We start from the raw sequence: 25,744 nt of genomic DNA on the forward strand, positions 1-25,744 counted from the left end.
AAGGGTTAGACTTGCAGGGAATCAGATTTTGGCTAAACTTTGTAACAGTTTTACAGGAGGTGGCGGGTTCTCCTTTGTATTTAAGCAGAGGCTAGATGGCCATTTGTCAACAATTCTGTAGTTGCACCCTGGATGGCAAATCCTTCATTGTTCAGAAGCTTGGACTAGATGACCTCCAAGATACCTTCCACTTGGTGATTCTGTGTCATATATTGCCTCCTGATGGGCCACCATATTTCAGCAGTGCTCCAAAAGTTCCACTAGCCCATATAACTTTCTAGTGAAATTTCAAAGTGCTGTTTTTGATCTTAATCTTCTTGGGCCTTTAGTTTGTTTGTAAGCTGCCTTGAATACCATGTGAACAACAGAAAATACATCCTATAAATATTTAAATAAGGTTTTGATCCTACCTACACTTACTTGGGAGTAAGCTGCATTTGAACACAGCAAAACTGACTTCCAAGTAAACTTGTATGGTATTAGACTGCAAATGCAAACTGTACACAATGATATCATGTAAAGAGATGTGCTTTAGTGACTGTTCCACAGCTGTAAAGCTCCTGCCTGAAATCTGTGGTAAGATCTTTGTCACTTTTGGTGACTGAGTTAAACTTGTATTGAATATGCAAGACTTTCTGTTTTTTGTGGTTGGGACTTTCACTTGGATATTTTCCCTTTTCTTGTTTTTATATTTTATTTATACTTTTTGATTTGTGGTTGGGACTTTCACTTGGATATTTTCCCTTTTCTTGTTTTTATATTTTATTTATACTTTTTGATTTAAATATGTTGCAAATTAGCTAAAGTTCTTGACAAAGAGATAAAAGTGGAAAATAAACACAGTTATATTAAAATAAATAGTTATAGTAAAATGATTCTCAGAAGTTGTTATAATTCTAGATTGTTATAATTAATGACTTCTGCATTATCCGGTAAATCTGCAAGTGAAACTTCACTGCTTATAACTATTTACAAGGCTAGAAGGGTTAAGTAATCTGCCTAATTAATATTTTAAAAATTACACTACAAATTTTAGATTTGTATGATACACTACTGAACTTGTCAAAACAGCACAAGGTACTTTAGAGTGTATGTGTGAAGAACATAGGTGGACCATTACTTTCAGCCATTTGTACAGTAAAATATTTTTGTTTACTGTTAGCAACTGTGATACAGTTTGAATGTGATACTGTATCAGTTTATTAATGCTAATTGTCAAACTCCCATCATGGCATTTAACAATGTGATAGCAACGCCTATGTACATGCACTGAAAATGAAAGTGAATACAGTACTGTCATGTGTTGTTGCTGTATGTATTTTAAAGCAATGCAGGTGTATGAACCTGCAGAGTAATGCAGGGTTATGCAATATAATGAGTGAATGTGAATGGAATTTTGGAGAATGTATTACAGTGTGCTTGCATGTGATATACATCAGTGATGAGCAAAGTGGTTTGTATTTAGCTGTTACAAATACCTGAACGGTGTATTTCTCTTCTTCCATTTCTCAACCTTTCTACGCCTTGCCATGCCAATCACCTCCCATCGGGTATATGGAGCGTGCCTACAATGCAGAGCAATAAACGTGGTAGTATTGTGAAGACGAGCAATGTGTTTGGAGGGCAAGAAACAGACCGTCAAATGCAGTAAGCGTACGTGCAGTTCCTTGCACGTATGAATGCAGTGCAGTATGTGCCAGTACAGCGTGATGCAGTCAAGTACGTGTGGATGTAAAAATGGTGACTGATGTTATGTGGGTGCAGTGCAGGTACATGCCGGGAAATACCGGTATGTTCCAACTGTTCGAGGTCCCTCAATATTCCTGCCGTTTCATTAACAGGCAAAGAGGCCCTGGGAATTTGAAGACAGGCGAGATTCGGATATTTTCTGCGGCGAAAAAAACAAACCTCACTTCGGATTCCATCCCTGTCCTCCCCCCCGATACAGCAGGACCTCCCAACTTTTCTCGCAGCCCAATCGGATCGGACGGAGGCGGCGGAAAAGAAGCAGAACAGTACGAGCCAAGACATAGACCGCTCTCTCGGCGCTCGATTGCTACAGTCTGACCCCAGCTCTTGAAGAAGAGCCCTTCTGTCGTCAAGATCTCGCCCGCGTTCTTTTCGGCTCCTCCCCGCGCACGCCTGGTTCGTCCGATTTTTCTGGATCCTCCTTCTCCCCGCCCTCTCAATGCACTTCTGCCTAGCCGCGTACGCTTCGCAGGCCCGCCTCTTTGAAAGCTGGCCCCACCCCCTCGTCCCCGTCCCGCTAGCTCCACCTCACGCGGTTTCCCTCTCCCCTCCTCCTCGCCCCCTTCCCCGCTCTCGCGCTCCTTTCCCCCCCCACTCCCCCTACCCGCCTCACTGTCAGTGCAGTGGCTGCGCTGGGAAACATGGCGTCGGAGGGAATGATTTTAACGAACCACGACCACCAAATCCGTGTCGGGGTCCTCACAGGTAACGAACCGCGACCGCAAAGCGGGGCAGAGGTGGCTACGGGTCGGGGCTCGCGGTCAGGCCGCTCCGTACTGGGTGTCCGCGCCGCCTCCAGCAGCACCATTGCTGCCACCGCCTCTACCACCTTCTTTCCCTGTCGTGGCTCTGCCGTCGCTGCACCGGGAGCCTGAGCGCCTCTGGCCAGTTTCCTTCTGCTCTGTCCTCCTCCTCCTTTCTCTCTCTGCCACCGCCCCCCCCCGCGGTTTCCCTCAGAGTCCTGGCTCGGCCTCGGCAGCGTACCGGCGTTGCCGGCTGAGGTGGAAGAGAGGGAGGACGGGAAAAGCTGGCTTGGCGGGCCGGCAGGCGAGCGAGTGTAAGACTGGTGGGATTGGGCGCTGCTGTTGCTGCCGCATGCGGGCGGGAGGCTGTTCAGTGCCGCAGCCTCGAATTCTCCGCTCCCGCTGGGGACTGGCCAGTAAATAACCCGCGTGGTGGGAGGCGGAAAAAGAAGAAAAAGGGGAGTACTCTGGAGGTGCCGGGTTTGCTTCGGGCGAAAGGAGATTCAGGGGCAAAGGTGCTTGGGAAAAGTCGATGCCCGGCCAGGAACGGCATGAGCCCTTTTCCTTTTCACAGGCTCCGGAGGAATCCGAGTTCGGCACTCCCTCCTGTTTCGGGGGGGGGTCGCCTTGAGATTGGGCCATTTTAAATAGAGAGTATCTTTCCTTTGCGAATCTTTCCTTTTTTCACGCGCGGTCCTTTTATTCCCGGAGGAGACTATGTATGAAGGAAGGGTAATGGGCGCAGGGCTGTTTCCAAGCCCTCGGTGGGGACCCTCAGCAACATGCCCTCGGTGAGCCCCCTACTTGTTTTACCCCAGCGGGACCAGTATTTCCCGCTGCGCCGCCCGAAGGGAGAGGAAGCAGCCCCTTGTAACCGCCTCCACCTTCTGCTTGTAACCGGCGCCATCTCTCGCCCGCTCCAGCGGGCAACTGGCAGCAGTCAGGACCTGCTACCAACGCCTCCACGTGCTCTCTGGGTGGCGAGACTGGGATTGAGCCCATCAAGTGCCTGCTGCTGGTTCTCCCAAGCAGGTGAAGAGTAGTTGAGGAGGCTGTTAGGAGACTCTTCCTCTGTTTGACAGCATGGTGGAGGAAGGGGAGAGAGTGGAGGCAGTGGCTGCTTCTTGCCACTGTTGCTTAGGTGCACAAGTGATCAAGCAACTGAGGTGGCAGCAAGGAACACCTACCGCTGTCTCTGCTATGCTCTGTCTAGGGCTAGGCAGTGCGTTGTTTGGCCTAATTATACAGCTACTACACTCAGAGGGGAAAGAGTGAGCCGCTCTCCCTTGCTCATCATCCCACCTGAGAAGCTGCTGCTTGTTTGCCCATTTCCTCTGAGTAGCACTTTTGGGCCCAGACAGAGAGGTCAGATGAGTTCATTTCCAACCCGATTTATGTTAGTGTTTAAAGTCCTAAATGAGATAGGCCCCAAATATCTGAGAGACCACTTCATTCCCTACAAACCCTCTTGGATGTTAAGATCAGCAGAGGGGGCCTTCTTGGTACTGCCCTCAGAAGTTTGGGGGATGGTAGCCCAGGAGCGGCCATTCTCTGTGGCATCTCCTAAGTCGTGGAATGCCCTCCCCATAGAGGTGCGTCTGGCATCTTCATTGTATACTTTTTGGTGAATGTTAAAAGATCCCTGTTTACCCTGGTCTTTGACATTTGAGGTGTGTGTATTCAGGATCCAACCTAGTCCTGTGGTTGTAATCTGTTTCAATTGTTTCTAACATTGAATTTTAAACTGTTGTAACCCGCCCTGGAACCTGTTGGTGAAGGGCTGGTAATAAAATTTAAAAATTTAATAATAATAATAATAATAATATATTGCTGCTCACTGACTGCCTTGAGCTGGGCTCTTGTAAGTGTGTAATGTGGAGCTTTGATTCCCTCCTCCCCTTTCCTGTATATTTGGTCATGTGGCTGCCTTGGCGTCTGTTTCATATTGTTGGAAATAAACCTAGAGGGTTTGAATGATCTATGAGATTAAATTGAAAGTGTGTTGGTGACTGGTGAGAGGGGGAAGGTGGGTAGGAGTTGGGAAGAGATTTTTCTTCGGCATATTTTCCTTTTCCTTTCAACTGACACTTGGTTAGAGCTGTTTTCTGTCCACTGATGACTCTTGAGCTACAGAATGACAGAAGATAAAACAGTAGAATGAGAAATAGAACACCAAACTTATTTATTTAGCCTTGTGGTATTAAATAAAAATGCCCCCCCTCTGTTTTTAAAATGTTCTGTATTTACAGTATGTATAGCTTTCTTGGCTGCCCCAGATTTTGCAGGAGCCTGTGGTCTGCCTAAGAATAGCTACTTGGAATCTTCCTGAGTGTGAATGTGACTGGGAAATCCCAGAGTCTGATGATGCGCTGTCCTCTCCTCTTGGTACTGAAACTGCCAGCCCCGGATTTTCATCTTCAGTAGCTGCCAATAGAATGTAGTTGCTCAGCTCGAAATTCTCTTCATTTCTCCTCTGTTAAGCCTTTTCCTGCAACAATACTGTGGCAGAATATGAAGTTCTAGAAGCAGCCACTGTAAAAGAAACATAAATCTTAATGCTGCTTCTGTATTGTAGATGGCTGGATCATTAAATATGGCAGATGTGGTTTGGCAGGTATGAAACTCAAATAGCTTGAATTGTGTTGTCTTTCCATCAACATATTTCCTTATCTATGCGCTTGGAGGCAGGGGTTCTTAAGAGAAGCCACAGGAATGTTGGGAGTGGGGAGGAAGCATAGGCAAATATGTTTTGAATTTCATTTTGTGGGGCCAGGATTGCTTTATTAAATAGTAGTTCTGACAGCCTTTATTTTGTTTGGGGGAATAAAGCAAACCCATTTTTTTATAACATGTCTTAAAACAAATCCCCATTTGATGTAGTAACAACAGTAATACTAACAAGCAGATGTATTTCCTAGTTTTCAACATAACTGATCTTAGAATCTTATAGCTACAATGATATTCAAGCAATGATGTTCAAAATAATAAATTTAAACAAGAGGGTTGTAAAGCATATGTGTTTTTCTTGAAAAGTAAGCATCTGTCTTATTGTCATGATTTTCTTCAGATGCAAAAAGTACAGTTTCAAGTAACTGGGAAGTTTATTTTTCTGGTTGGTATTTGGCATTTTACAGAAAGATGTGACACTCATTCAAAAGACAAATATTATTTTAACCTGAATACTTTTTGTTTCATTAAGTTTTACCTCCTGTAAGTTGTTAATTACAGATGCAAAGATGCTTTCTGCAGTAATGATAAATTGCAATGCAGTCTGTATTCATCAACTATAATAAACATCAGTATTTTAATGTACTATAACTGTTGCATTGATTTGTTGGGCAAATGCTAAAAGTACTTCTAGGTTTTCATAGTAATTATAGTGAGGTGTGTTAATCATATTTTTGGTTCAATTGTGTGATATACTAGTCCTATAGTAAATAGGAGATATCCTGTGTCTAAATAATAATGTAAAATGAATCTGAAATCCTTACCTTCTTTGTTACTCCTGCAATTCAATTCAAATTAAAAAAAGTCTTGATGCTTTCTGAAAAGTGTCTGAGCTTTGCTAAGTTTCTAGGGGAAAGAAGTTCAGCAGCCAGTAAGAATGTCTCTGCAGACTAATGCAGTACATTAGGATCCTGACACTGAAGGTACTTTTGGTTACCTTTAGAGGCTGCAGCAATACATCGGGGCAGGCCTGTTAAACTCTATCCAGAATGGGTTCAGAGACTCAGAAAAATATTCCAGGTTCTTTAACCTCAGAATATTTTCTCAGGCCCATCTAATTCCTAGACTTAAATGATTTCTTAAGGTTCCAATCCTATGCCCATTTAACCTGGGAGTGAGTCTTGTCATACTTGGTGGGACTGACTTCTGCATAGATATATATATGATTCCACTAGTTGTAGGAGAGAGAGTCTGTTTAGGAAAGTTACATGGGCTTACAAATAATTACTGCAACATGTAGTATAACTTGACCAATGCTGCTGTAATAGAGAGCATGGTTGGAATATAAGTTAATCTATGTCTCATTTGGGAGTTTGTTATACTGCTGTGGAACAAGAATTTTGAACTGTGCTTATACAACAAATAATTTTTCTAACAGCTGTGTTCTTTTTGTGAGTGTTGATCTGTTTGAACTTTCTTGCAGGGTTGATCTAAATGCAGTGGCTACAAAGATGTAGTTAATAATAAGAGTTAATATCAAGAATCATTGAGTGATGGATTTGCTATAATAGCGCAAATAAAGTTTGGGATATTCCTCATTTCAGTGGATTTCCTGAAATCCCTGATTGCATTGGAACTTGTTTCCTGAAAAATATGATTAGAATTCAAACTCTGGCTGGTCTTCTACCATGTAATCCAACAACAATCATTATAGATGGTATCCAGTGCTTCTGTTCTGCTAGCAGAATGGAACTTTCTCTCCTCTCCCCAGTAGTCCCCCAACATGCCCTCAGAATCAGTTCTGCAGGTTTAGGGAACCCTCTGGAGAATATTTTGGGTGTGTACAGAGGAAACTGAAGTGCCACTGCACTCCACTGACACTGCTTTGGATACAACCCAATGTAACAAAAATCATCAATTTTTCCTGGTTTCAGATAACAGAAGGTTTTAGTTGCTGTAAAAACTTGTTGTATGCACCGACTCCTAGCAGCTATCACTTGTCCAGGAATGATTTCAATTAAAACTACACTGTGTGCTTTGTACCAGATGACTCTTTTTTGCTTCCTACCCAGGAATCTTGGGCATAGTTCTGGTGTATTCCAGTACATGATGGACTTAGTATTTATTTTATTTTATTTATTAGATTTATTAGTCGCCCATCTGGCTGGTTGTCCAGTCACTCTGAGCGACGTACAGAAAAAGCATACAAATACATTAAAATAGTAAAATCTGAACAAGCGTAATAAAAACCTAACCCTTCCCAAAGGCCTGCCTAAAAAGCCAGGTCTTCAAGGCCCAGCGGAAGTTCATCATAGTGGGGGCATGGCGGAGATCATTTGGGAGGGAATTCCACAAAGTGGGAGGCACAATTGAAAAGGCTCTCTCCCTAGTCCTCACCAGCCTAGCTGTTTTAATTGGTGGGTTAGAGAGAAGGCCTTTTCAGGCTGATCTAGTTGAGCGGCATCCCTTATAAGGCTAGAGGCATTCCCTCAGATAGACTGGGCTGAAACCATGTAGGGTTTTAAAAGTCAGAACCAATACCTTGAAATGGGCCCGGTAAACAACCGGCAACCAGTGCAACTCCTTTAATACTGGAGTGATGTGATCTCGCTGGTGGCTGCCCTTAATCAGGCGAGCCGCCGCATTCTGTACCAGTTGCAACCTCCAGACCGTTTTCCCAGGTAACCCCACGTAGAGCGCATTGCAATAGTCTAGGCGAGAGGAGACAAGGGCATGTACTACCAATGGGAGCAGATGGTTAGGAAGGTATGGGCGCAGCCTCTGCATCAGATGGAGTTGATACAGCGCCGCCCGGCTCTCCGCCGAGACCTGAGCCTCCATGGACAGCTGGGAGTCAACAATGACCCCCAGGCTGCGGACCTGGTCTTTCAGGGGCAACCGAACTCCATTGAGCACCAGGTCAACATCGCCCAACCTTCCTTTGTCACCCACGAGCAGTACCTCAGTTTTGTCATGATTCAGCTTCAGCCTGTTCCTTCCCATCCAGTCACTCACTGATTCCAGGCAATTGGACAGGGTTTCTACAGCCAACCTCGGTGAAGATTTAAATGAAAGACAGAGCTGCGTGTCACCCGCATATTGGTGACACCGCAGCCCAAATCTTCTGATGATAGCCCCCAGCAGCTTTAAATAGATGTTAAACAGCATTGGACAAGAATAGAGCCCTGTGGCACCCCACAAGTGAGAGGTCAAGGGTCTGACAGAGCAACTTCTTGATGGAGGGTAACTGTTTAGGGCTTGCAAGTGCAGCATCCCTGTTTTATGGGCACTGGGAGAATAAAAGGCATATTTGCTTTGCTAGTGTTCTCTTTCAAGTCAAATTCATACTTTGCTTGTGGTTTTTTGTTTTGCAAAGATAGTGTAATGGCAAAATTGTCTAAGGCAGGAGTTCTCAAACTTTCTACGCCAGAGCCTACTTGAAAGGGCTGAAAATTACAGAGGCCAATGAGTCACAAAATGGTGGTACAGGGACAGAGTTAGTTGGTAAATGGTGGCAAATGAGAGGAGAGTTTGGCATAATCAGTTGGCAATTACTGACATGATTTTCTATTGATGTCAAATCAATCTTATGAAATTGCTAAATACTTTGCTACAGTGTTTTTCTTGTGCCAAGGAGTTTCATAGATCAACTTTCCTCAAGGTAAGTACAGATATTTGCAGATAGGCATTGTGACTTATTTGCAGAACAGACATTGTGAGTTGTACTACTTTCTCCTCTCTCTGGAACTTTGCAAAAATGTCTGGAGGATATTGGTATTTCTCCGTAATATACCTAAATATAGCTACTTCCCAGCTCTTATCCCTGATCTCCCATCTCTTTCTATTTATTATTTATTTATTTCATTCCATTTCTATACCACCCCTAGCCAATGGCTCTCTGGGTGGTTCACAGCAAGGAATAAAATACAAAGCAGTAAAAAAGAAATCAGATAAAATCCCTAAAACAGACAGCTTAAGCATTTAACAACTTGATATAAAATTAACTTAACATTAAGCAATTAAAATGCCTGGGAGAATAAAAAGGTTTTAACCTGGCGCCGAAAAGATAGAAGAGTAGGCGCCAGGCGCACCTCATCGGGGAGACTGTTCCATAATTCGGGGGCCACTACTGAAAAGGCCCTGGATCTAGTAACAGCCCTCCGAGCTTCCCTATGGGACAGAACTCGGAGGAGGGCCTTAGATGTTGAACGTAGTGAGCGGGTAGGTTCATAGCGGGAGAGGCGTTCCGCAAGGTATTGTGGTCCCGCCCCTTGTAAGGCTTTATAAGTCAAAACTAGCACTTTGAATCTGGCCCGGAAACAAATAGGTAGCCAGTGCAAACGCGCCAGAACAGGTGTTATATGTGCGGACCGTCTGGTCCTCGTCAGCAGTCTGGCTGCTGCGTTTTGCACTAGCTGTAGTTTCCGAATTGTCTTCAAAGGCAGCCCCACGTAGAGTGCATTGCAGTAGTCCAATCTCGAGGTTACCAGAGCATGGACGACTGAGGCGAGGTCAACATTATCCAGATAGGGGCGCAGCTGGGCTACCAACCGAAGATGGTAGAACGCATTCCATGCCACCGAGGCCACTTGAGCCTCAAGAGACAGGAATGGATCGAAAAGGACCCCCAAGCTACGAACCTGTTCCTTCAGGGGGAGTGTAACCCCATCCAGAACAGGTTGAACATCCACCACCTGGGTCGAGAAGGCACCCACCAACAGCGTCTCAGTCTTGTCAGGATTGAGCTTCAGTTTGTTAGCTCTCATCCAGTCCATTATCGCGGCTAGGCAACGGTTCCGCATTTCTACAGGACAATATAAATTACACCTGCCGTGACTTTTCTGCAGGATTTCTTGACTGAGTTTTTTTTTAAATTTCAGGTTATTGTCAGCTGACGTTGGTAGAGCAAAAACACTTTGCTTGCTTGAAATCTGCTCACACCCTTCCCCTCCTCCAAGTTCATGTTAACCCTGCTAGTCCACCTACCTTGACCTTAGTCCTCCCCACCATGCCTATCCAGTTGTGTATTTGTGCCCATCTTCATTTTGGAAAATGTAGAATGTGCCTGAACAGACTTCTTTTTTAGAGGATACTGAGGAACTACGATGTAGAAGTGGCAAGATGAAATGTGAGGACTTGCTGACAAATTAATAATTAACAAATCACCAAGTCCAGTTAGCATTCATCTGAGAGTTATTAAATTCAAATGTTAAATGGCTTCTAACAAAAATCTAGTATGTTGCTAAACTTGACAACCATACCAGAGGATTAAAAAGTAGCTATTGTAACACCCTTTAAAAAAAGGGGGGGGATCCAGAAAACCACAAGTCATTTAGCTTAACATATCATAGGATAAGAAGGTGGATTATTTTGTGGATTGACAATGGTTAAAAATTAGGAAGCAGAGTAGGAATAAATAAGCAGTTCACACAATGGAGGAAAGTAAGAAATGGGGAACCTGTCAAGGAACATTGTTTTTTAAGTTGTTCATAATTGATCTGGTGAGCAATGAGATGGCATGCTTGTGCATGACATCCAACTATTCACAGTGATGAAAAACCAAGAGGACTGTGAAGAGCTCCAAAATAATAACTCCAGACTGGGTGAATAGACAACAAAATAGCAAATGAGATACAATGTAAGTGTAAAGTGATGCAGATTGGGGTAAAACCCCTATAATTTTAGTTTATACACTGATGGGTTCTGAAGTGCTGAAGACTAAGCTGCAAACAGAACTTGGAGTCACAGTAGATAACTCAGAGAAGGCACCATCATTGTTATCTTTTTGGCACCTACTGAAGACCTTCCTCTTTCAACAAGCCTTTTAAGTAGAGATCTTATCCCAGTTTGCATCTGTTGAAATTACTGTTTAAGGTGTTTTTAAAGCTTTTTTTAAAAAAAGATGTTTCAAAGGTGTTTTGTTTTAGTATATTTTAAAGTCTGTTTTTAAAGTGTTGTAGAGTGTTTTTTAGTGTTTTGTTCACTGTCCTGGGCTCCTTCTGGGAAGAAGGGTGGGAAATAAATAAATAAATATGATGCTTGTCTATGTGGCAGCTGCAAAAAAAAAAGGTGAAATTCATGTTGGGGATATACTAGGACTTGGGAACATCCAATGAAACTTACTGGCAGGAGGTTCAGGACAGGCAAAAGGGAGTAATTCTTTTGAACAACACAGAATTTGCTGCCACAATATACGGTTACTTGGATAGATGGTTTTAAAAAGCGTGGTATTAGACCAGCGTTTCCCAACTAGTGGGCCACCAGATGTTGTTGGACCACAATTCCCATCTTTCCTGACCATTGGCAATGCTGGCTGAGGCTGATGGGAGTTGTGGTCCAACAACATCTGGTGGCCCACTAGTTGGGAAAGGCTGTATTGGACAAATGGCTCAGCTGCGGAAAGGCGGCATACAAATAGATGATGATGATGAAATTCATACTCAATGAGGAGCCATTTATATACTTGTTATTGCTATGTGGAACCTCCAGGTTCAGAGGGGTATGTCACTTATTGCTGAGCAGCAATAACAGGACAGGGCCATTGCCTTTATGCCAGGGATGGGCAACATGTAGCCCTCCAGATGTTGCTAGACTGCAGTTACCATCATTCTTCACCATTGGCGAGGTTGGTTAGGGCTGATGGGAGTTGGGAGTCCAGGAACATCTGGAAGACTGCAGGTTCCCCATCCTTGGTTCATGCCCTGTGATCTTCATAAGAACATAAGAGCCTGCTGGATCAGGCCAGTGGCCCATCTAGTCCAGCATCCTGTTCTCACAGTGGCCTACCAGGTGCCTGGGGGAAGCCCGCAAGCAGGACCCGAGTGCAAGAACCATTTGGTTGGCCATTGTGGCAAATGGGATGCTGGTCTAGATGGACCTTTGAACTGATCCAGCAGGGTTCTTGTGGTGTTATATGTTTTTTGTTTACAGCCCCCCACAACAACAATTTGGAAAGTTCCTTTAGGTGCACCAAGGGTTTGTGCATTGTGATTGGGACTTCTGATATTTTTCTTGACCAGCAGTTACCTTGCTGCATCATAAACATTTGAAACTTGTCTTGTTACCTTTTCAAAAATATAGTTATGTATTTCAGGATGCAAAAGTCCTACTTGGTGTACTGCAGGGGTAGGGAACCTCTGGGGCAGTCATGGCTCCCCAGAAGGTCCAGTTTGGCCTGAGAGGCCACTTCTGACAAACCACACCCACCAACTGATGTCAGCTGATGGATGGGAAGGCAGGGTTTAATTGTATCTTGGCTGTGCGATCCTGTTCCCAGTAGGGAACAAGATTGCACAGCCAAGGGAGCAGGATTTAATCACTGTTGAGCAGAGATTAAAGCCCTGTGCAAAAGTACCCTTTGAAGCAGCTCGCACAGGCGAGCTATTTCAAAGAGGTTTTTGCAAAGGCTTTGAGATGGCTCCCATTTCCTCAAACGGGAAAGCTTGTGATGCTTTAAAGCTTTTTCCAGATCTCACCCACTTCTCTTTTGATTCTTAAGGGAAGCACAAGGGATTTGGGCAGGTGGGCAGTTCCACCTACCTGCCAATCATGTGATGTCATAATGATGTTATCTGATGACTCGGCAGGGCTTCCCACCTTTCAAATTTGGCCGATGAGGCAGATCCTGATAAAGATCTGGCCTGTGGAGCCAAAAGTGTTCCCCACCCCTGGTGTACTGAGTTAGTTGTGATGGTGGTGTCTGGGTTGTGACTAATACTTTTATCAATTACTTCTCATTTTTGAAGATGTGAAGCTGCCGTATATGGAGCTTATATGCCTTATATGGAGTCAGATGTTTGGTATTATTATCTGATCTTGACTGATGCCAGTATCTCATGCTTCCAGGCAGAGGACTTTCTCTATTCTGCTACCTGAGATGCATTTCTTTAAAAAAGAAATGGAGATATGGGAGGTTGAATCTGAAACCTATGTCAAAGTAGGATTATACTGTAGATCCATGGCTCCTCTCAAATTGTTGACATCTCTGCTTGGATACCTTTCTGAAAATAAGCCAAGTTCTGTGACTGTGGTTTTTTGATCCTCACCTATTGTCTAACCAGAGTTTGTATGAAAGAAAATCCCTGGACTTGGTGATATGACAAGCCACCTTTAAGGGAAAGTTAAACTAAAAATTGTCCTGTGCACATAAGAGGGTGAACAGGCATGAGCCTACAGCAGCTTCCTACTTACACATGCCTTGCAAAACTATGGTTTAGCCAGGTAATGTGCAAACTGGGCCATTGACAGCTTTCATTTGGATAAAATGGACAAAGAAAATAATAAAATGGGCAGAGATCATCCTAGATTCAATGTCATTTACTGTTGGCATTCCTTTTTATAAGTTTACAACTATATCCAGTGCTATAACCATCAGTAATCAGATGCATTTATGCGTTAAGCACTCACATGTGCAAGCATACTGATTATACATTCAAGTATGCATCCAGTCATCATTTGATTACATCTTACTCTTAACAACACTCAGACCTATCTTGACACTGGAATATAAACTATGCTTGACATTCAGTTTTAATCTAGTTGTCTGAGGTCTCTGTGGACGGAGTTCAAGAAGACTGGAATGTACAAGTAAACAGGTACATACAGTCTAATTCATAATTACTGTTTGTTGGGTGCCAGATGTGTATAACTCCATAAGCACCTGCCTCTAATGTATTAACCCTAGAATATGTGTAGTTCTTCTTTTTGGTATACTGGTGTAGAAGATGACATTTAGAGCACTTTAGTATAAGAAAGGAAAGAATACAGTATGACATTCAAGTATATATAATACTATAATATTATAATATTAATATTAATATTATTAATATTATAATATGTATTCTGAGTTCTCAGGAATGTGGAGGTTTAGTTTAACTAATCTTCATTCTTGAGGTTTGGCAGTTTTTCTCACTCAAAAAAAGTAGGGAGAGAGGGGAAAAATGGTATGAATGGGGTTTCAATATAAGCAGTCAGTCGTGTGGGGACCCTGACTCATATAGTAAGTAAGTCTTTCCCAACCTGGTGCCCGCCAGATGTTTTGTACAACTCCTAATATCCCAAATTACTGGCCATGATGGCTGTGACTAATGGGAGTTGTAAAATAGCTGAAGGGCACCAGGTTGGTTAAATCATACATATAATGGAGGGGAAAGTTTTTGGATAATATTGCTTGCCTTGCACCATGCAAAGTCCCCAGATATGTGTATAAGCTTGTGTTCAAATTGAAAGCTTTTTCCAGGAGCCCTTGCTAATCTTGCAGTAGTTTACTTTGTTTCTTAATTAGGTGTATTACTTGGAGAGTTTTATCCTTTAAATAATCTTTGTATTAGCAGCTCACGTTGCAATTATGATTTGTTAGCTGTATTGGCCCATAAGAAAGCCCATATTGGGGCAATACCTTTTATTAGGCCAGGCATTATGTCATAAAATAGCATGCAAGATTTCAAGTTTTCCAGAACTCGTCATCAGACTAGAAGCTTAAAAAAAACCCCAAGAGGGTAGGAGTTTCATTTTTCTTTTTCTTATATAAGATTTCCCCCCTTTATTTCAGTTTCACTGATTACTTAAGATGCCCCTCTTTACCCCATGTTTTCAGGTCCTTTTGATCTTGCTTTAGAGAGACTTTTAAGGCAGGATCTACTGAACAGTCAATTAGTTATGTTGCCTACCTGCTCTTTTGGAATTTATGAGTTGGTTAGTGGTTAAGGTGTTGAACTATGACCTGGGAGACCAGGGTTCGAATCCCCACATAGCCATGAAGCTCACTAGGTGACCTTGGGCCAGTCACTGCCTCTCAGCCTCATGAAAACCCTATTCATAGGGTCGGAATCGACTTGAAGGCAGTATATTTACATATTTCTGAGATTTAAGAGCATTACTTTTATTTGTTGTTGTGTATGTTGTGAACTTATTTGTAAACTGCATGTAATTTCTTCTGAAGAGCAGCATATAAATGGCATAATAAATAATACATTTTTTAAAATGGGCTCACAGCCTTAATTCCTATACAATGATGAAACATTACTGTTTATATAATATTCTTGCTAAGTGTTTAAAGTTGTTTGTATATGGTGGTAATCTTTAAAACAAGCCTATACGATAACATTATATGTTTATGGTGGGCAGAGAGTCACCAAGATGGTTTGCTTGAAGCTGCATGGTGCGTTTATGCCTGGCCTGATATGTGAATTGGAGACTTAATAGTGCATGGCTTATACAAACAGAACAGCCCTTTGACATTCTGAGGTAAACTTGTGTATTGGTTGGCAAAAGATTCCATGATAGCTAGCATACCATACTCTACCTCCCACATATGGTAGTGAAAAAACCTCAAGATTAGCAGATAGTCAGACTGATCAGGGTCTTTTTGACTGACTTCATAATTTTTTTGAAAAGTACGAACAAGTGGGGCCCTGCAACACAATGTTGCATTGTATTTCCAGTGTGTGTGTTTTCTGAGTGTAGCTGAGGGGGTTAAAAAAACAAGTTAGTATCAAAGACACAAATCCTTCCTCTAATTTAGATCTTATGTGCAAACTATATTTTTTATTTTTTTGAACCTTTAAAAGTGCAAACTACTCTGCATGCAGCTGATGGAGAATGAGGCTTTTGCCTGCCCTTGAGTGCTTAATTTAGCCTGGAAAGAGGTCTGAAGGGACAACTTAAGCAGATTGACCTTTGCTGCAACGTGACTTGTTTTGTGATTTTTGACTAGGAATCCAACAAGCGTCTGCCCCAACTCTGACCTGTAATATTTGCATTGAACTACATTGCAGGGCTGCTGTAATCTGCTCCCTCCCCATTTTTCAGCACAGCCCTCCAATCTGTGATAAGGGTATAACAGTGAATTACACTGCTGTATATATTACTCTTTCTTGGCCTGACTTGCAATGTGGAGACAAAAGCAGTGGATAACATAGAAGGGTTGTTATCTCAACCCACAGCGCATAATAGGGGTCTAATACTGCTGGACAATACTGCAGGGTTATTGTAAGCCATTCAGAACTGGCCTGCAGTTTCCAGTGTAAACTATACTGCAGGGCTGTCATATGCCACACTCTCTCAGCCACAGCCCCTTCCAACCTGCAATATGGAGAATGAACTGTATTTGCCTTTGAAATTGCATATGCAGGTAGTTTTTTAATGTGTTTCACACTAAATAAGAACCAGACCAAACCAGGGACTCTTCACTTTACTGCTTTTTTGTTTTTGTGAGCTGTGTATGGGGTGGACACATTGGTGATGAATTCCAGCTACATTAAAATCTTGGATTTTTCTTTTGATTTCCATGGGAAATTCTGTCTCTCGGACACTTAAAAATAGCTTTTAAATGTGAATTTGTTTTGTTTTCTCCATTCTGTTGCCAATTCTTTTCCTCTGTTTCTCAGTATTCTATGTTATTGAGTTATAATAGGGCTGTGTTTGGTGGTTTTCTTCCTCATTAGGTTTTTTTTTGCACATTTTTTGTGTTGTGTGTACCTCAGGGTTATCCCGTATCAGCCAATACCTCCCTTTGGTGCCTGAATGGTGCACTTTTGACCACATAAGCATGAGCACATTTCATTCAAATCTGTATTAGAAGGAACAAGTCATAGAATCAGAAAAGAGTAGAATTGGAAGGGGCCTACAAGGCCATCGAGTCCAACCCCCTGCTCGATGCAGGAATCCAACTTATAGCATACCCAACAGGTAGCTGTCCAACTTGCTTGAATGTCTCCAGTGCTGGAGAGCCCACCACCTCCCTAGGTCATTGGTTCCTTTATTGTACTGCTCTAACAGTTAGGAGGTTTTTCCTGATGGTCTGCATTTGGCTTCCTATGACTTGAGCCCATTATTCTATGTCCTGCAGTCTAGGATGATTGAGAAGAGATCCTGACCCTCCTCTGTGCGACAACCTTTCATGTACTTGAAGAGTGCTGTCATATTTCCCCAGTCTTCTCTTCTCAAGGCTAAACATGCCAAGGTCTTTCAGTCTTTCCTCATAGGGCTTTGTCTCCAGGCCCCTGATCATCCTCGTCATCCTCCTCTAAACCTGTTCCAGTTTGTCAGCATCCTTCTCAAAGTGAGGTGTCCAGAACTGGACACAGTACTCAAGTTGAGGCCTAACCAGTGCTGAATAGAGGGGAGCTGATACTTCATGTGATCTGGAAACTATGCTTCTGTTTTTGCAGCCTAATATAGCATTTACCTTTTTTGCAGCCACATCGCATTGTTGGCTTATATTCATCTTGTGACCAACAACAATTCCAAGATCCTTCTCACATGTTATATTGCTGAGCCAAGTATCCCCATCTTATAACTGTGCATGGCTTCTTTTTCCTAGGTGTAGAGCTTTACACTTATTCCTGTTAAATTTCATTATTTTTTTTCAGCCCAATACTTCAGCCTATCAAGATTATTTGAATTTTGTTTCTGTCCTGCAGGGTATTAGCTCTCTATCCCAATTTTGAGTTATCTGCAAATTTGATAAGCATGCTCTGCATCTCCTCATCCAAGTCATTCATAAAAACGTTGAAGAGCACTGGGCCCAGGACAGAGCCCGGCCGTATCCCGCTTGTTACCTCCCTCCAGTTTGAGAATGAATCATTGATAAATAGTCTTTGTGTAAGAGTTTGTAGCCAGCTGTGGATCCACTGGATGCATCCAGCCCACATTTAGCTAGCTTGCTAATTAGAATAACATGGGGCACTTTGTTAAAGCTTTGCTGAAGTTGAGATATATTATCTCTACAGCATTCTCACAGACTATCGGGGAGGTTAGCTGATCAAAAAATGAGATCAATATTAGTCTGGCAGGATTTGTTCTTGACAAATTCATGTTGTCTTCTAGTAATCACTGCATTGTTTTCAAGGTGCTTACAGACTGACCGCTTTCTAATCTGCTCCAGAGATTTTTCCAGAGATTGATGTCAGTCTGACTGGTCTGTAGTTCCAAGTTCCTCCTATGAGCCCATTATTCTGTGTCCTGCACTCTAGGATGATCGAGAAGAGATCCTGGCCCTCCTCTGTGTGAAAATAGGGGAACAGCTGCAGCGCTGGGGGACTGGAAAAGACCTGCTGTGGGAGTGAGTACTTGAGCATCTGGATGCTTCCTTGGTCACTCTTCTGCGTTGCTGTCTCTTGAGTCAGCTGAGGTCCCTCATAGGAGCTGTAAGGACTGGGGGGCCCTGCCTGACCTTGTCAATCTTTCAGCCTCTTGCATCAACCCCTGGCTGGGTCAGGGGGCATAAAAGCCTGGCTGCCCATGGGTGGTGGGACTGCACAGGGTTGCCATGGAGCCCCTTAGGGAGTTCCAGGGGCGAGGGCACTACTTCCTTCTATTTTTTAAAAAGCCAATCTAGAGGAGATTGGTAGTGGGGAGGGCGTAAGGCGCATATGTAGTTTCTGTGCAGGGTAAGAGTCTGTGCAGTGAACTGAATGATAGGAGAAAGTCGCTACATGCGAGTCTGCAACTGGCAGAAGGCTGGCCCTCCCTGGATGTGAGACAGCAGGTGAGTAGATGTGCCCTGTGTGAAAGATATTGAAAGATACTGACTGTTCCCAATTCTCTCAGATAACTGGTTCAGGTAGATTTTGTTGGTGGGCTCTTGCTGTGTCCATATAAGTTGTTTAGGAGGAGTCTTATTAAGGAGGGACATGGTTGATGCCACCCCAGTTTCAATGTTCATGGGTAGAGGGAGGTATAGGGAAGGGGTGAGCTACCATGGAAGACACAGGCAAGGCTATGTCTTGTTCCTCGCTCTCACTCCTCCCACATACAGGTTCCTCATTGCTCATCTGTTGTGCCCACTGGCCTGTGTACGCTGTTGTTTAACTCCAGATTGGTACACAATAAGACCACACTCACCCATGATTTGAGGGTGCCAGTTTAGTGTGGATTACCGAGACCTGGGTGGGTGAGCCGACCCAGCTTTGCCCACCTGGATATGTGGTGCAACACCAGCACAAGCTGCAGGGACAGGGGGGAGGGGTTGCTGTCGTCTACAGAACTTCCATCTCAGTCACCAGGAAACCACTCTGTCTTGGAGCTGGCTGTGGGGGCCTGCACCTGGTGTTGGGCCAAGGAAACAGTAGACTAGGCTTGCTTCTGGTATACCGTCCTCCCTGCTGCCCAGCAGCTTCTCTGACTGAGCTGGCAGAGGCCAAATTGGCTGTGGTATTGGAGGAGCCCAGAACAATAGTCCTGGGTGATTTCAATGTCCATGCTGAGGCTGCCTCTAGTATTTCAGCTTGGGACTTCATGGCTTCCATGATGACCATGGGGCTGTCTCAAGTCCAACACATAAGGCAGGGCACACCCTCAACTTGCCTTTTGCTCCAGATGGAGGAAAGGATGTTCTGGAGATGAGGGCAATGTCACCTCATTGTTGTGGTCAGACCACTTCCTGGTGAAGCGGCTCCAATCCTTCCCTGCAGGGGTAGTGGGTAGATTAAGATGGTCCACCCCCACAGACTAATGGAACCCATTGGATTCCTAAATGCCCTGGGGGAGTTCCCAGTGGATTGAGCAGGTGACCCTGTTGAAGCCTTTGCTGTGCTGTGCAACACAGAGAATCCTCTCTGGTACTGTGGAGCCTGGTTTGTTCCTTGGTACGCAAGTGAACTTAAGGGCAATGAAACAGGCTGGACAACACCTGGAGTGCAAGCGGTGAAAGACGTGCTGTGAGGCTGATCCGACACGAGTAAACATTATAACTGTGCCTACTGTGTGGCAGTGGGGAAGGCTCTGCCACCATTGCATCCTCAAGTAGCCGTCCATTGGAGCTTTTCCGTATTGGCAGGTGACTGTTGAAATCCACTCCAGGAAACAGTGTTTTAGACCCTTCAGAGGTTCACTGTGAATTGTTTGCAAGGCACTTTGTGAGCAAAGTTGCTCTCCTCTGTAGCAATCTTGATGCCCCATCCACATCTACTGTAGTATGTCTGTATTTATGTCTGTATTTAATTTGTATACCACTGTATATTTCAAAAAATCTCAAAGTGGTTTACATTTCAACAAAAATCAATATAAATTCTACATTCAATACAGTTGCTAATAATAACAATAATCCACATTTTAAGTAACATAATTGAGCAATAAATTTCTAAACAAAGTACATAAAATAAAAACAAAGTGAGGTGTCCTGTGCAACATGTGCTGCAACATCTTGGCATCAGTTTCAGTTGATGTGGCCTGATGACGTGGACAAGGTGACTATGTGGCTAGCAACATGTCCTCTCAACCTTACCCTTCTTCGTAAAGCTTGCTGAGGGTGTATGACCGAGTGGATCCAGAGTGTGGTCAATGCGTCATTGTGGGAGGGAGTGGTTCCAGCCATCCTGAAAGAGGTATTGATCCAACTGCTCCTGAAAAAGCCCACCCTGGACCCATTGTTTTGTGACAACTATTGCCCAGTTGCAAATACCCCCCTTTTAGGGAAGGTGTTTGAGAGGGTGTGGCACAGCAATTCATTTTCTCTTGGATCAAACAAATTATCTTGACCCATTCCAATCTGGGTTCAGGCCTGGTTATGGGACTGAATTGGCTTGGTCACCCTGATGGATGACCTTAGTGGGAAAAGAACAGGGTAAGGGCAACCTTGTTATTCTTACATGATCTCTTGGCTGCTTTTGATACCATTGAACATGGTATTCTTCTGGGCTGACTTGGTGAGATGAGTATTAGAGGCACTGTTTTACAGTGGTTCCGATCCTATATCCAGGGTTGGTTTTAGAGACATCTATTTGAAGCCCATTGGGAGAGTCATCAGGAGATTTGGGACAAGGTGTCAGGCGTATGCTGATGATACCCAGCTCCATTTCTCCATAACATCTGAATTGAGAGAGGCTATGCAAGCCCTAGACCAGTGCCTGGACTCAGTGGTGGTCTGGATGAGGGCCAATAGAGTCTGAATCGTAGTAAGATGGAGGCACTGCAGGTTGGTGGTTCTTGAGTTCAGATAGTTGGTCAGTTGCCTGCTTTGTAGTCTGGGGGTGCTCCTGGATCCATCTTTGTTGCTAGAGGCCCAGGTGACCTCAGTGGCTAGGAGCGTCTTTTACCAGCTTCAGCTGGTAAGATAGCTGCAGCCGTTTCTGGACCAGGATAGCCTGACTGTTGTTGCCATGCACTGATAACTTCCAGGCTGGATTACTGAAATGTGTTCTGTGTGGGGCTGCCCTTGAGGTTGGTCTGGAAGCTGCAGCTGGTGCAAAATGCGGCAATGCGACTGCTTCCTGGGGCAGGTTATTTCCAACATGTCACCCCGCTGCTGAAAGAATTGCACTGGCTGTCCATTTGCTACCAGGCTAAGTTCAAGGTTCTGGTTTTGGTGTACAAACCCCTATACATCTTGGGACCAGGATACCTGAAAGATCATCTTACCCCCTTTATATCCAGTCAATCACTATGTTCTGCAGGTAAGAGCCTCCTGCAGATATCACCTTATCAGGAGGTCCGTTCTGCACAACATAGGAAGCGTTCCTTTAGTATAGTGGCACCTACCCTTTGGAATTCCCTCCCCTTAAATATTAGACAGGCGCCATTTATGTTATATTTTCGGTATCTACTGAAGACCTTCCTCTTCAACAAGCCTTTTAAGTAGAGCCTTTATCCCAGTCTGTGTCTGTGTTGGAATTACTTTTTAAGATGTTTTGTTGTAATATATTTTAATGTCTGTTTTTATGATGTTTTAAGAGTGTTTTCAGTGTTTTTGTTTGCCCCCCCCTGGGCTCCTACTGGGAGGAAGGGTCGGATACAAATGAAATAAATACATAAATAAATAAAACATTAGCCCTCCTCCAGTCATCCAGCGCTTCACCCATCCTCCATGATTTCACAAAGATAATAGATAGTGGTTCTTAGAGTTCTTCAGCCACTTCCTTCAATACTCTGGGATGCAATTCATCGGGCCCTGGAGATTGGAACTTGTTCAAAGTGATTATGTATTCCTTGACTATGTGTCTATCAGTCTCTTAGACCCTCTTTTGGGAGAAGACTGAGCCAAAGTAGGAATTGAGCACTTCTGCCTTTTCTTTGTCATCTGTTATCATTTTGCCATCCTTAATGAGTACCTGTAGCACCATTTATTTTCTCTGTCTTTTGCTATGGATTTCCCTGAAAGCAGCTTTTTTGTTACATTTAGCATCTCTCACTAACCACAGCTCATTCTCAGCTTTAGCCTTCCTGACACCATCCCTGCAATTCTGTGTTTCCTGTCTGTACTCTTCCTTTTTAGCCTGGCCTTCCTTCCACTTCCTGTATGTATCCTTTTTTGTTTTCAGATCATCTCTAAGCTTTTTGTGAAGCCACATTGGCTTCTTCTGCCTGTCTTCAATCTTTTTTCCTTGTTGGAATTCTCTGCAATTGTCCCTTTGGAATTTCATTTTTTAGAATATCCCACCCATCTTGGACTCCTTTTCTCATTAGAGTCACTTGCCATGGAACCTTACTTATCATTGTTCTGAGTTTATTAAAATCAGCTTTCTTGAAGTCCAGGGTATGCTTATGGCCACTCTCAGCTTTTGCTTCCTTTAAAATCAAGAACTCAAGTATAACATGGTCACTTTCCCCCAGCGTTCCTATAACTGCTTCTTCTTCCACTAAGTCATCTCTGTTGAGTTAGAATCAAGTCAAGGACAGCTGATCCTCTAGTTCTTTCCTCCACATTTTGTAGGAGAGACTTATCAGCAACACAAGTCAGAAACTTCTTGGAGGGGCTGTATTTGGCAGAATTTGTCTCCCAACAGATATTGGGGTAATTGAAATCTCCTATTACTACTACATTATGCCTCCTCAAAACATTGGCAGTTTGCTTTTCAGAAGTTTTGTCCTTGAGGGCTGTGCAACAAAATAGAGCAATGTACAGTGTTTCTGCTCAGGGTTCCAGCCATTCCATTCCCCTCCCCAATCCAACAGTAAGCCAACACTTCCTTGTCCACATTTAGTCCTCATTGGGCTGTGGTTCCCAATCCCGGCTGCATTAATTTCTCTAACCGCATGTTTTATCTACTTTATTCTATTACCCCTCCCCCCCAGTTGTCAGGTTTTCTTTCTTTCTCTCAACTTTCTGAGACAATAGTGGGGGTCATTCTTTGGTTTTTCCTGTTATACTTATGTATTTGTGCATACTTAAGTGTTACCCTGAATCTGCTGCTACCTCTCTTGTGTGTTACTGTCAGCAAATTTAAGTGGTTAGAAGGCAAATGATTAATCACTTGACAGTTCTTATGTGGTAAATGGTAACAAAAATACTTGACCATTTTTCACATCCTTCAGTACTGAAGATATCTCAAATTACAGATTGACCAATACATAGAGTCATCCATTGTTCACAAGTGCATTAGAATTGATATTTTATTTTTATTTTTCATGGGGTAGAGTGGTTTTTACAGTGCAAAAATTAGTTAAATTATTAGTGTCCCACCTCCAGATACATTGCCACTATGAATGCTTGTCTTTGTTAAGAAGGATGAAATTCTATTAACTTGGCAATTTGCAGTACACTTACACAGAAGCTAAGCTTTATATGCATAATCATACTTAAATGTAATGGCTGAAATATCAAAAAATCACTCTCTCATCTGGGCAGGTGATGGTCTTTCTTTAGTTATTTGGGCAAATACACAAATTCCCAGGATGGCCTACAATCTAGTGAATGTCTTTGCATGCAATGCAGCACAGGTTTTTTATTTTAAACATAATTGCAATAAAGCCATTAATTATGTTCCACATCTAATTCAGTTTTTTTACTGCAGGCTAGGAGCTATGTATTCAAAAAGGTTATATTTCCTTACTTTATTCTATTCTGAAGAAAAAGCAGGTGTAGGGAAAGGGCTGTAGTTCAGTGGTAGAACGTTTACTTTGCATGCAGTAGGAGTCAATCCTCAGCATCTCCTGGTAGGGCTGGAGAAGACCCCTGTCTGAAATCCTAGAGATCTACTACCAGTCAGTGTAGGTGACTGAACTAGATGGACTGATGGCGGAACTCAATATAAATATAAAGCAGCTTCCTATGTTCATATCTGAAGCTGTTGCTCATGAGAGGAGATATGATCAAACAGTATCTCTTCACTTCACCTGTCCTGCAGCAGAGGCTGGAAAAAGAGAAAGGGTGGAGGCACCCACCAGCTAGGAATCCCTCAACATTCAGTGCTGCCTCTTCTGAATGCTGCTGATTCAGATCGGGGGGGGGGATGCGCAAATGAACAAAAGTAGCAGCTGCTCTTACCTCTTCTCTCTTGCTCATCCTCTCTGGGTACTTGCTTACTAGTATTCTCCCTTAGGACCCAGTCCTTCACACCATGTCATCCAGTGAGAGAGGTTAAATGAGAAGAGGCAATGCCTTTCTGTTAGTGTTAGCACAGCAAGGACTGGGCAAGTGATGGTTGCTGCTGCTCCAAGCGCTCATCCATTGTCTCATGTTGGGTATGCTGCAGGAAGGACTGGTCCAACAGGACCATGTAGAGAGTGGGAATGTACAAAACAAGAGTTGCTGTCCCTGCAGAAGAATTCACCACCTCTGCTTGCTCATTTAGTCTGATTGGAAGGTGGTGGGGAGAATTAGGCAAGTTGGAGCCACTCAGTCCACCACCAGCACATCATCCAGAGGGAGAGTGCAGGTGAGCATCCCCCCATCCCACCCCAGCAGCAGACGAGAAAGGAACACTGGGGTGCTATGTGTTCCAGGAGGCTTCTTGGTTGATTGGTTCCTTCTTCTCCACCATATTTTTCAGCCTCTGCTGCAGGGTAGATGCCTCTCCTTTTCTCCAGGAAAGGTAGCATCTAAAACCAAAGGAAGATTATTATTTTTTTCCACCTACAGAAGGATCTGACTTTGTGCAGATGCCTCCCAGCCACTAGGTAATACAGAGAGACTAATTCAGTTAATTCGGAAATCCATATTGGAGCAATATCTTTATTAACTCAATGTCACAAAATAGTGAGCAAGGTTTGAGTTCTCCAGAACTGTGTATCAGGTTCAGGGGTAACCAGTGTGGTGCCTTACAGATGTTGAAGTCCAAAACATCTGGAGAGCATTACATTGGCTACCCTCTGACTAGATAGCAAACATAGCAAGGGGAGGAAGTTGGCTTATAGTGAAGCCAATGGGTGTGCATCTGGTCACAGTTTTAAGATGGAATGTGGGAGGAGAAGATAGCAGACATTCAAATGAGGTTCTCAATCCAATGTCAGTCTGTATGCTCCTTCTCATTCCATCTGTGTACTCCTTGTTTATCTTCAGACTGCATCCAGACCTTGCTACAATATCAAGCCAATTTGGCCCTTGCTTTGCTTAACATTCAGCCTGAAAAGAGTTCTAGACAACTCAAAACCTTTCTCAGAATTTTGAAAGAGCCTTATATACTATTTTACACCCTAAATGGGGAGAGAAACGCAATCCATTTCTATTAAAAATAAAATGTAGTATTCCCCTATCTACCTCAGCCAGTATTTATTTATTTATTATTTAATTTGTATCCTGCCCTTCCTCCCAGCAGGAGCTCCGGGCAGCAAACAAAGCTCTAAAAACACATTAAAACATCATAAAAACAGATCTTAAAATACATTGAAACAAAACAGCGTTAAAAAACATTTTTTTTAAAAAAAAC

At 43.3% G+C, this 25,744-nt stretch overlaps 1 protein-coding gene across 14 annotated transcripts in view; it reads left to right on the forward strand.

Moving 5' to 3' along the window:
• The first annotated feature begins 2,296 nt into the window (after nt 1-2,296).
• The window catches only part of GPHN (gephyrin), a 476,088-nt gene continuing 452,640 nt past the window's right edge, over nt 2,297-25,744 (forward strand). For 4 of the 14 annotated variants that reach the window (XM_061611030.1, XM_061611040.1, XM_061611031.1 and 1 more), the window contains exon 1: nt 2,300-2,454. In XM_061611030.1, coding sequence (XP_061467014.1) covers nt 2,391-2,454 — 64 coding nt within the window. In that variant the 5' untranslated portion in view covers nt 2,300-2,390. Of the gene's footprint in view, nt 2,455-18,144; nt 18,223-25,744 lie in introns of those variants that run through there. The other 10 variants (XM_061611032.1, XM_061611037.1, XM_061611038.1 and 7 more) reach the window with 6 other exon arrangements.

The sequence above is a fragment of the Rhineura floridana genome, chromosome 2 (genome assembly GCF_030035675.1).
Source record: "Rhineura floridana isolate rRhiFlo1 chromosome 2, rRhiFlo1.hap2, whole genome shotgun sequence".
Classification (NCBI taxonomy): Eukaryota; Metazoa; Chordata; class Lepidosauria; order Squamata; family Rhineuridae; genus Rhineura; species Rhineura floridana.